Source organism: Artibeus jamaicensis, unplaced genomic scaffold (assembly GCF_021234435.1).
Source record: "Artibeus jamaicensis isolate MK-2021 breed Jamaican fruit bat unplaced genomic scaffold, CSHL_Jam_final contig_1940, whole genome shotgun sequence".
Classification (NCBI taxonomy): Eukaryota; Metazoa; Chordata; class Mammalia; order Chiroptera; family Phyllostomidae; genus Artibeus; species Artibeus jamaicensis.
This window is the reverse complement of record NW_026521396.1, coordinates 133445-144637: the sequence shown is the minus strand read 5'-3', so window position 1 is coordinate 144637 and position 11193 is coordinate 133445. Positions and strand designations below refer to the sequence as shown.

The window sequence follows — 11193 nt, the reverse complement described above, 5'->3', positions numbered from 1 at the left end:
AGAGAGATTAAGAGAAATGCAAGACAATATGAAACGTAATAATATCCGAATAATAGGAATACCAGAAGGAGAAGAAGAAGAACAAGGGATAGAAAACATATTTGAAAGAGTAAAGAGAGAAAATTTCCCTAATTTGACAAAAGAAAAAGTCACACAAATCCAGGAATCTCACAGAGTCCCATTCAAGAGGAACCCAAAGAGGCCCACTTCAAGACACATCATCATTAAAATGGCAAACTTCCAAGACAAAGAGAGAATCTTAAAGGCAGCAAGGGAGAAAAAAGAAATAACATACAAGGGCATCCCAATAAGGTTAGCCACTGACTTCTCAATGGAAACACTCCAAGCAAGAAGAGATTGGCAAGAAATATTCCAAGTAATGAGAACCAGAGGCCTACAACCAAGGCTACTTTACCCAGCAAGGCTCTCAATCAAGATAGAAGGCCAAATAAAGAGCTTCCAAGACAAAAGAAGTCTAAAAGAATTTGCTGCCACCAAGCCAGCTCTACAAGAAATACTAAAAGGTCTGCTCTAAGGAAAGGAAGGAAAAGAGACAGACAGAGAGGAACACAGATACAAAAATGGCAATGAATAAGTACCTATCAATAATAACCTTAAATGTAAATGGATTAAATGCTCCAATCAAAAGACACAGAATAGCGTCATGGATAAGAAAGTATGACCCACACATATGCTGCCTACAAGAGACCCACCTCAGGACAAAAGACCATCAAAGACTAAAAATCAAAGGCTGGAAACAAATTTTCCAAGCAAACGGACAAGAAAAAAAAGCCGGGGTAGCAATTCTCATATCAGACAAAATAGACTTCAAAAAAAGAGCCATTAAGAGTGACCCAGAAGGTCACTTCATAATACTCAAGGGAAGAATCCACCAAGAAGACATTAACATCATAAATATATATGCACCCAACATAGGAGCACCAAAATATATAAGGAAAATCTTAGAGGAATTCAAGAAAGATATAGACAGCAACACAATTATAGTGGGGGATTTTAACACCCCACTATCAAAAATGGACAGATCTTCCAAACAAAATATCAACAAAGACATTGTGGCATTAAACAACACCCTTGATGAAATGGACCTAACTGATATATACAGAGCTCTTCACCCCAAAGAAGCTAAATACACATTCTTTTCAAATGCACATGGGACATTCTCAAAGATAGATCACATGATAGGGCACAAAACAAGCCTCAACAAATTCAAGAATATTGAAATCATACCAAGCATTTTCTCTGACCATAAGGGACTGAAACTGGAAACCAACCCCAAAGGAAAAAACCCAAAACACCCAAAATCATGGAGACTGAACAGTATGCTATTAAACAATGAATGGGTCAAGAATGAAATTAGGGAAGAAATCAAAAAGTTTCTGGAAACAAATGAAAATGATCTCACAACAACCCAAAACTTATGGGATACAGCCAAGGCAGTCCTGAGAGGGAAGTTTATAGCAATACAGGCCTACCTTAAGAAAGCAGAAACATTTCAAACAAATGAACTTACTCTACGCCTGCAAGAACTCGAGGAACAACAACAAAAACAGCCCAAAGCAAGTAGAAGGAAGGAAATAACTAAGATCAGAGCAGAACTAAATGACATAGAGACTAAAAGTACAATTCTAAAGATCAATGAATCCAGGAGTTGGTTCTTTGAAAAAATAAACAAAATAGACAAGCCTTTAAGTAGGCTCATCAAGAAAAGAAGGGAACGGACACAAATAAACACAATCAGAAATGAAAGAGGAGAGATTACAACTGATACCACAGAAATAGAGAGGATTGTAAGAAATTACTATGAAGAACTGTATGCCAAGAAATTTGAGAACCTAGGGGAAATGGACACATTTCTAGAAAAATATAATCTCCCAAAACTCAATGAAAAAGAAGTAGAACACCTGAATAGACCAATAACAGCAAAAGAAATTGAAGCAGTAATCAAAAAACTCCCATCACACAAAAGCCCTGGACCAGATGGATTCACAGGAGAATTCTACAAAGCATTTAAGGAAGACCTAACCCCCATTCTTCACAGACTATTCCAAAAAATACAAAAGGATGGAAAACTCCCTAACTCCTTTTATGAAGCCAGCATCATCCTAATTCCAAAACCAGATAGAGATACAACAAAGAAAGAAAACTACAGGCCAATATCGCTGATGAACATAGACGCTAAAATCCTCAACAAAATATTAGCAAATCGCATCCAACAATATATCCAAAAGATTATACACCCTGACCAAGTGGGATTCATCCCAGGGATGCAAGGATGGTTCAACATTCGCAAAACAGTAAATGTAATTCATCACATAAACAAAAGCAAAGACAAAAACCACATGATCATATCAATAGACGCAGAAAAAGCTTTCGATAAGGTACAACACCCATTTATGATAAAAACACTCAGCAAAATGGGAATAGAGGGAACATTCCTCAATATAATAAAGGCCATTTATGAGAAACCTACAGCCAATATCATACTCAATGGACAAAAACTAAAAGCTTTTCCACTAAGATCAGGAACAAGACAAGGATGTCCACTTTCACCACTCCTATTCAATATAGTATTAGAAGTTTTGGCCACAGCGATCAGGCAAGAAAAGGAAATAAAAGGCATCCAAATAGGAAAGGAGGAAACAAAATTGTCACTGTTTGCAGATGACATGATAGTGTACATGGAAAATCCTATAGACTCTACCCAAAAACTGCTCAAACTAATTAATGAGTTTGGCAAAACAGCAGGATACAAAGTCAATATCCAGAAATCAAAGGCATTTTTGTATACAAACAATGAATCAGCAGAAGCAGAAATCAAGGAAAAAATCCCATTTGATATAGCAAAAAGAAAAATAAAATATCTGGGAATAAACCTAACCAAAGAGGTAAAAGACCTGTATGCAGAAAACTACACAGCACTGAAGAACGAAATCAAGGAAGACACAAACAAATGGAAACGTATACCTTGTTCATGGATTGGAAGAATTAACATCATCAAAATGTCCATACTACCCAAAGCAATATACAGATTCAATGCAATACCTATTAAAGTACCAATGGCGTATTTCACAGACATAGAACAAACACTTCAAAAATTTATATGGAATCATAAACGAGCCCGAATAGCAGCTGCTCTTTTGAGAAAGAAGAACAAAGTAGGAGGGATCACAATACCTGATATCAAACTGTATTACAAGGCCACTGTAATCAAAACAGCCTGGTACTGGCATAAAAACAGGCACATAGACCAATGGAACAGAACAGAGAGCCCAGAAATCAACCCAACCCTCTACAGTCAATTAATATTCGACAAAGGGGGCAGTAACATAAAATGGAGTAAAGATAGCCTCTTCAGCAAATGGTGTTGGGAGAACTGGACAGCTACGTGCAAAAAAATGAAACTTGAGCACCAACTTACACCATACACCAAAATAAATTCAAGATGGATAAAAGACTTAAATATAAGCCATGACACCATTAAAGTCCTAGAGGAGAACATTGGCAAGAAAATCTCAGATATTCCACGCAGCAACATTTTTACTGATATGTCCCCTAGAGCAAGGAATATAAAGGAAAGAATAAACAAATGGGATCTCATCAAAATAAAAAGCTTCTGCATGGCTAAAGAAAACAGTATTAAATTAAAAAGACAACCAACTGTATGGGAAAACATATTTGCCAATGATACCTCAGACAAAGGTTTAATCTCCAAAATATACAAAGAACTTACACGACTCCACTCTAAGAAGACACCCAACCCAATTAAAAAATGGGAAAAGGACTTGAACAAACACTTCTCCAAGGAGGACATACAGAACATTCAGAGACACATGAAGAGATGCTCAATATCGTTAGCTATCAGAGAGATGCAAATTAAAACCACAATGAGATACCACTTTACACCAGTCAGGATGGCTATCATAAACAAAGCAACAAACAACAAATGTTGGAGAGGTTGTGGGGAAAAGGGGTCCTTAGTTCACTGTTGGTGGGATTGTAGACTGGTACAACCATTATGGAAAACAGTATGGAATTTTCTCAGAAAAATAAAAATGGACCTGCCTTTTGACCCAGCAATTCCACTGCTAGGATTATACCCCAAGAATCCTAAAACATCAATTTCAAAGAACCTATGCACCACAATGTTCATAGCAGCACAATTTACAATAGCCAAGAGTTGGAAGCAACCTAGGTGCCCATCAGTAAATGAATGGATCCAAAAATTGTGGTACATATACACCATGGAATTTTATGCAGCAGAGAGAAAGAAGGAGCTACTACCTTTTGCAACAACATGGATGGAACTGGAAAGCATTATGCTGAGTGAAATAGGCCAGGCATTGAAGGACAAATACCATATGATCTCACCTTTGACAGGAAGCTAAAGAATAAAACAAACAAGCAAACAGAATAAAAACAAAGACGCTGAAATAGAGAACAAGTGGGCAGCGACCAGAGGGGAGAGGGAAGGGAACTTAAGGGGAAAAAGGGGGAGGGATTTTGAGGAACAAGTATGAAAGACACAGAGTTGAGGACTGGGGATGGGGGGGGAATGGGAGGGAGGGGGGAGACCGGGGGGGGGGGGAAGGGAAAAAAAATGTACTTGAAAAGTAACTAAATAAAAAAAAAAAATTTTTTTTCCTTTGGAAGAATAGTTATTGTACTAATTGTAAAAATAGCAATACATGTGGGTAATGAGATAACATTATTTCATTTCTCTTAAAGCATGTAACTGGGCATATACTCATATTAATATATTTAAAAGATATACTAATAAATGTTACTTCTCTGTAAGGACAAGAAAATACATGTTAAAAGTAATTTTAAAGAGTAATTGAATAAATGATTGTGTAAATAAATCATTGACATAATTTAAATGTATTCCACCTGCTTTCCCCAGGGTCTTTTCAAATCTTCATAGGAAATAAAACAAAACTCTGCAATAGTGAAATCATTAGTTTATTGTTTTTTTTTCAAATATTTGTTTTTTTAAAAGAATTTTATTGTTGTTCAAGTACAGTTGTCTGCATTCTATTAAATTAACTTGTTTCTAATTTATATCCAGCTCTTTATCTACAGACAACATTCACATGTCAATATAAAAGTGCATGTGCATTCACCCATTCATGCAGGCATACATACATACGTGTATGTCTTTACATATTTATCAGTCATGATTTAGTAACCTGGAGGTTAGCTTGATTCCAGTACCATTGGTGTGTCTCTGAGGCTTCGAAATGTTCTCTTAGGATATTTGAGAGATATAGACTCATTTTCCTTCAAACTCAGGTTAACAGTCTTCTTATCAAAGAAAATTCAGTTCAAAATTTGCTCCGAGATTGTGATGATTAGACAGCCAAGTTTATGGGATACTGGAGCAGGTATATTTCACATTGATTTGTCCTGCAAAAACTAAGGTATTTAAATATAACAATGTAGATGTCAGCAACAGGAGAAGTTCCACTTTACATATGGAGGAAAAGAACTTAAAATGGAAAAAAATTTTATTTGTTTTAAAACAATAGATTAAATCTGTTATTAACACTATGTTACTTTGGTTTAAGCTTGTACCACTAGCTGGCCATTTACCAAATGTATTGAACCTGTGTGGGACCTAAAATTTATTGTAACAAATCTATTTCTAAGTGATTTATGAAAAAGCATATGGAATATACTTTATAGTAGACATTATAGGGGAAATATTAAGACTTAGAATTGAGCATTTTCCAGAATCATCAAGATTTGTTAAAAAAAATAAAAACAAAGCTGGAAAAGTGTGTAAATATTTAGAGACACAAGGAGATACACTGAGGTAGATAGGGAAGAGTTTATAGACTAAAAGTTTTTTTTCAAAAAGAGAATAATGGGGAGTACAAAAGTGTCAATGTTTTTTTTTTATATATTAAATTTTATTTAGTTACTTTTGTTCACATGTATACGGCACAATTAATTGCAATATTGGGAAGGTAAACTTTGTTTTAAAAGTGTCAATGTTTTAAAACAAAGTTTACCTTCCCAATATTGCAATTAATTGTGCCGTATACATGTGAACTTATATTTTGGTAACTGATATATGTGACAGTTGTTTGAGGTGTATGATGTTGTAAACCTATTTGTTAACAAATTTGTAAGTGTATTTAAAACACTTATGAACTCAGGATTGCAATATTGGTCCTAGGGGAAATATTATTCATATAATTGGAACCGCCATATTTTGAGTGTTTTTCTAAAATGCAGATTAGTAAACACAAATGGTAACTTAAAACCAAAACACTGGCATAAAATTGAAAGCTGGAGCTTTCATAACATCTAAGTGTTATTTTGAAAAGTTTGCATGTTAATACCTACTGTATTTGAATAAATTATTAAAGAATGTCTTTGCTCCCCCATGATTTTGTTTACAAATATTCTTATTTTTTGAAAGATTTTATTTATTTATCTTTAGAGGGGAAGGGAAGGAGAGAAGGAGAGAAATATCAATGTATGGTTGCCTCTCATGCGTCCCATGCTGGGAACTGGCCTGCAACCCAGGCATGTAGCCCGACTGGGAATATATTTAAAAGATATACTAAGAACCACGATCTTTTGGTTTGCAGGCCTGTGCTCAATCCACTGAGCTACACTAACCAGGGCACAAATATTCTTATTAAATATGGAGTACATTTGACATGGTTAAAACAAATAATTTTAATTGCATCTGATGACTTTTACCTAGAATTTTGAAAAAAAAAGTTGTTCCTACCTTATCTTCCTTTGATTTCTATAGCATCTGGAATTAATATATCAACTCCAAATTTCGTGTGTATTTTCTATGACAATTGCACATCACTGCCTGTAGCTGTTTATTTTTTAAATTATGTGTCCCTTTGAGTTGCTTATGTAGACTTTTATAAAATTGAGAGACTTATATAGGGAAGTTTAAATAATTGACCTTACCAGCTCAAAGCAATGTATATGATCTGCTTGTTGTCACCTTACTATTTTAATAATTTACTTAGAAATCTTTAGACTTCTCTGTTTTATGATGAAAATGTTTTGTTTATTTTACAGTGATTTATGCATGGATGTTCTGATTTTATATTCAGTACAATTCTTTTGTCCTTTCCAAATCATAGCCATTAACCTTTATTTTAAGAATTATCAAAGCATTCTTATTCCTGAAATTTTTAATATGATATTGAAAAACAGGTAGCCAACATATGTCCCTCAGCTTAACCATTTCTTAGGAGAATCCTGCTATTAAGAGACCCATAAAATGTGTCATAATCTTGCTCCATCTCCAGCTTCTTATCACTCATGTGCAAAAGACATTACTATTTTTTTTCAAAATGTACAATTTATTTAAAGTTTCATGATTTTTTTGTGTTGATATTTCTCATTGGGATATATGTATAGTTTTAATATTTACATATATATCTTAAAATAGCTTCAGAAAAATAATAACAAAGACTTCATCTTTTATAGTTACCATTTGTCAACTAAAGACCTGGGCAAGTCAGTCATAGAAAGACAAATACCATATAATTTCACTTATATGTGGAATCTAAAAAACAAAATAGACTAACAAAGTGGAGACAAACTTGTGGATACAGAGAACAGACTGACAGCTGTCAGAAGGGAGGAGTTTAGGGGCTGTGAGAAGGATGGAAGGATTAAGCAAAGAAAAAAACAAGAAATATTTATGGACACAGACAACAGTATTGTAATTGTCAGCGGCAGAGGAGTGGGGGGGTGGTAGAAGAAGGGAAAGGGTTGTGAATGGTGATGGAAGGAGACTTCACTTGAAGTGGTAAACACACAATATAATATACAGATGATGTATTATAGAATTATATACCTGAAATCTACATGATTTTATTAAACAATAAATTCAATAAAAAATGAAAAACTAGTCAACTATTAATCATTAAAAAGTATTTCTTTTCTACATTGATAAATAAATGTGTATATACATACAGAAATAAATCTACTTGGTTTAAAAAATGTTAATGCTCATATTCCCTAGAAGTAGAAAAGTGGGTTGTTTTGACATACAAATATTTGGGGGGAAGGCAAAAGAAATTAAGACAGTGACAATAGCCAAGATGTTTTCTTTTCTTCTATCTCGGAGGATCCATAAACTCTATAAGATGATTAATGATCATACTGGCTTAATTGTGCTGAATCAAACAGATGTGACTCGAGCCTCATTTATTCTTAATGGAGTCCCAGGACTGGAGGACATGCACCTCTGGATTTCCTTCCCATTCTGCTCCATGTATGTTGTGGCTGTGGTAGGGAATTGTGGACTCCTCTACCTCATCTACTATGAAGAATCACTGCATAAGCCCATGTACTACTTCTTGGCCATGCTTTCCCTAACAGACATTGTCATGTGCTCTAGTACAATCCCTAAAGCCCTCTGCATCTTCTGGTTTCATCTCAAGAAAATTAGCTTTGATGAATGCCTGGTCCAGATGTTCTTCATCCACATCTTCACAGGAATGGAGTCTGGGGTACTCATGCTTATGGCGTTGTACTGCTATGTGGCCATCTGCTACCCTCTGCACTACTCAACTATCCTCACCAATCTTGTCATTGCAAAGGTTGGACTCCCTACCTTTCGCAGAGGGGTGAGGCTCATTATTTCCTGCACTTTTCTCATCAAGAACCTTCCCTACTGCAGAGGCAATATAATATACTGTGACCACATGTCCGTAGCAAAATTATCTTCTGAAAATATCAAGGTCAGTGCCATCTATGGTCTGATGATTGCACTCCTGATTGAAGGTTTTGACATCCCGTGCATCACAATCTCCTACACCATGATCCACTGGGCAGTGGTCAGCCTCTCCTCTGCAGATGCTCAGCAGAAGGCCTTGAGCACTTGCACTGCCCACATCTGTGCCATTGTTTTCTCCTACAGCCCAGCCTTTTTTTCCTTCTTTTCCCACCGTTTTGGGGGCCATACAGTCCCTCCATCTTGCCAATATTTATCTGCTCCTACCTCCCACTATGAATCCTGTTGTTTATGGGGTGAAAACCAAACAGATATGAGACTGTGCCATAAGAATCCTTTCAGCATCTAAGGACATCGAGTCCCATAACATATGAAAAGAACATTTGCCTTGGATAGAACAGAAAGGCAAAGAATGCTTCTCCCTATCTGCTTAGGGAGAAGACTTTCCAAGGACAGTTTCTCACCTTGGCAAGTGAGTGTGATCAGTAGTCCATTCCCATTAATTTTTTTTGCAAAATTCCAAAATTATTTCTCTGGCACATCAACCTCCCCATGAGCTTTTTACTTTTGGGTTCTGTGTATAACTAAAGTCTCAATAATAACAGGTTCCAAGAGAGAAAAATACTAATGGAGAGCTGGAGCAATTATTCAGAATATTGAACCTAGTAAAACTAATCATGTGGCCAGATGACCCAAATTGCTCTGTTTTTTATTTGTGAATGGAATTTCCAGTTCAATAACTGATATGACTGGGGAAAATGCTCTATATATTCATATTACCCTCAAAAGTCTTGTTTTCTTATTGGAAACTGCCCTGCCTGGTTTCAGAAATTGTAAACCCCCATGGATAAGGCTTAGTAAAAGACCTTGGGACCATAAGCCACCAAGAAGACAAAGCTTATCTTCATATCAGGGGCACCATCTCTGCCCCCTCTTACTTCATCCTACTTGGCCCTGGGCAGATGACTGGGTAGCCAATGAGGTAAGATTCCTTAAGGGAGGGATGACCTAAGACAGACATGGTCTTGAAGAGGCCCTAAGGGAAGGATTTGGGGGGTTTATAAAAAAAGGGGGTGATGGGCCCTCACCCCTTGGCTTTGACACAGCCTGAGTTCTCATTCTGTGTAAAGAAGTCTCCTAATCTCTTGGCTGCCTTACTTCCCCTGCCTGACTTCAGCCTGAAACAATGCTGGAGGGTGGTGCAGCCTCTCCAGGAATGGGCGGGAATAGGCTATTCCCCTAGGTGATCAGGCCAAGAAAGAATGCATAAAATCCTGTGAAACCTGCTTTGATAAGAATGTCCTCAATTTTCTTTTTAAAAAATATATTTTACTGATTATGCCATTACAGTTGTTCCATTTCCCCCTTCATTCCCCTCCACTCTGCACAACACTCCCCCACCATTCCCCCCTTTAGTTTATGACCACATGTCTCAAGTTCTTTAGATTCTATATTTCCTATACTATTCTTGCCCTCCCCCTATCTATTTTCTACCTACCAAGGTTTCTACCTATAGTTTCTACCTCTACCAAGGTTTCAACATAGTTTTCTACCTTCCAAATTTTGATAAGGATTACATTGAGTACATAGATAACTTTTGGAAGAATTTTTAACAGCATTGTCTTTAAATCCATGAACACGGGATGACTTTCCACTTAGTAGGTATTTTAAAATTTATCTCAGCAGTGATTTGTAGCTCTTAGTGCATAAATCTTTTACTTCCTTGGTTAACTTTATTTCCAAATAGTTTATTGTTTTTGATGCTGTTGTAAATAAAATTGTTTTCTCAGTTTTCTTTTCAGATTGATTATAGCTGGTATATAGAAATACAACTAATTTCTGTATGTTCATCTTGTGCAATTTTGTTCAATTTGTTTATTAGTTCTAATAGATTTTTTGTGACTTCTATATAATTTTTTAATATATAAGATTGTGTCATCCACAAATAGAGATAGTTTACTTCTTTTTTGTTAATTTGAATGACTTTTTCTTGCCTAATGGTTCTGGCTTGAACCTCTAATACAATGTTAAATAGCAGAAGTGAAAGCAGACATCCTTTTCCTGTCTGTGATTTTAGGGGCAAAGTTTTCAATCTCATCACTGAATATGAGGTGAGCTGTAGTTTTTTTAATCCATAAATGCCCTTTATCATGTTAAAAAAGTTTTCTTTTATTTCTAGTTTGTTTAGTGTTTTTATTACAAAACAGAGCTAGATTTTGTCATTTTTTTGCATCAGTTGAGAGGATCATTTTTTCCCTTCATTTTATTAATGTGATATAATGCATCAATTGATTCTGTTACATTGAACAAACCTTGTGTTCCTGGGACAGTCCCATTTGGTCATGGTATGTAATCCTTTTTAATATAATGTTGGATTTGGCTTGCTAATATTTTGTTGATAATTTTTATCTATATACATAGAAATATTTTTCTGAAGTTTTCACATGTACAGG

At 35.7% G+C, this 11193-nt stretch overlaps 1 protein-coding gene across 1 annotated transcript; it reads left to right on the top strand.

Moving 5' to 3' along the window:
* The first annotated feature begins 8150 nt into the window (after positions 1–8150).
* On the top strand, positions 8151–9057 carry LOC119044643 (olfactory receptor 52N4-like). The gene is given in 2 exon segments (XM_037139103.2): positions 8151–8977; positions 8979–9057. Coding segments are annotated over 2 exon segments (906 nt in total).
* Positions 9058–11193: the final 2136 nt, after the last annotated feature.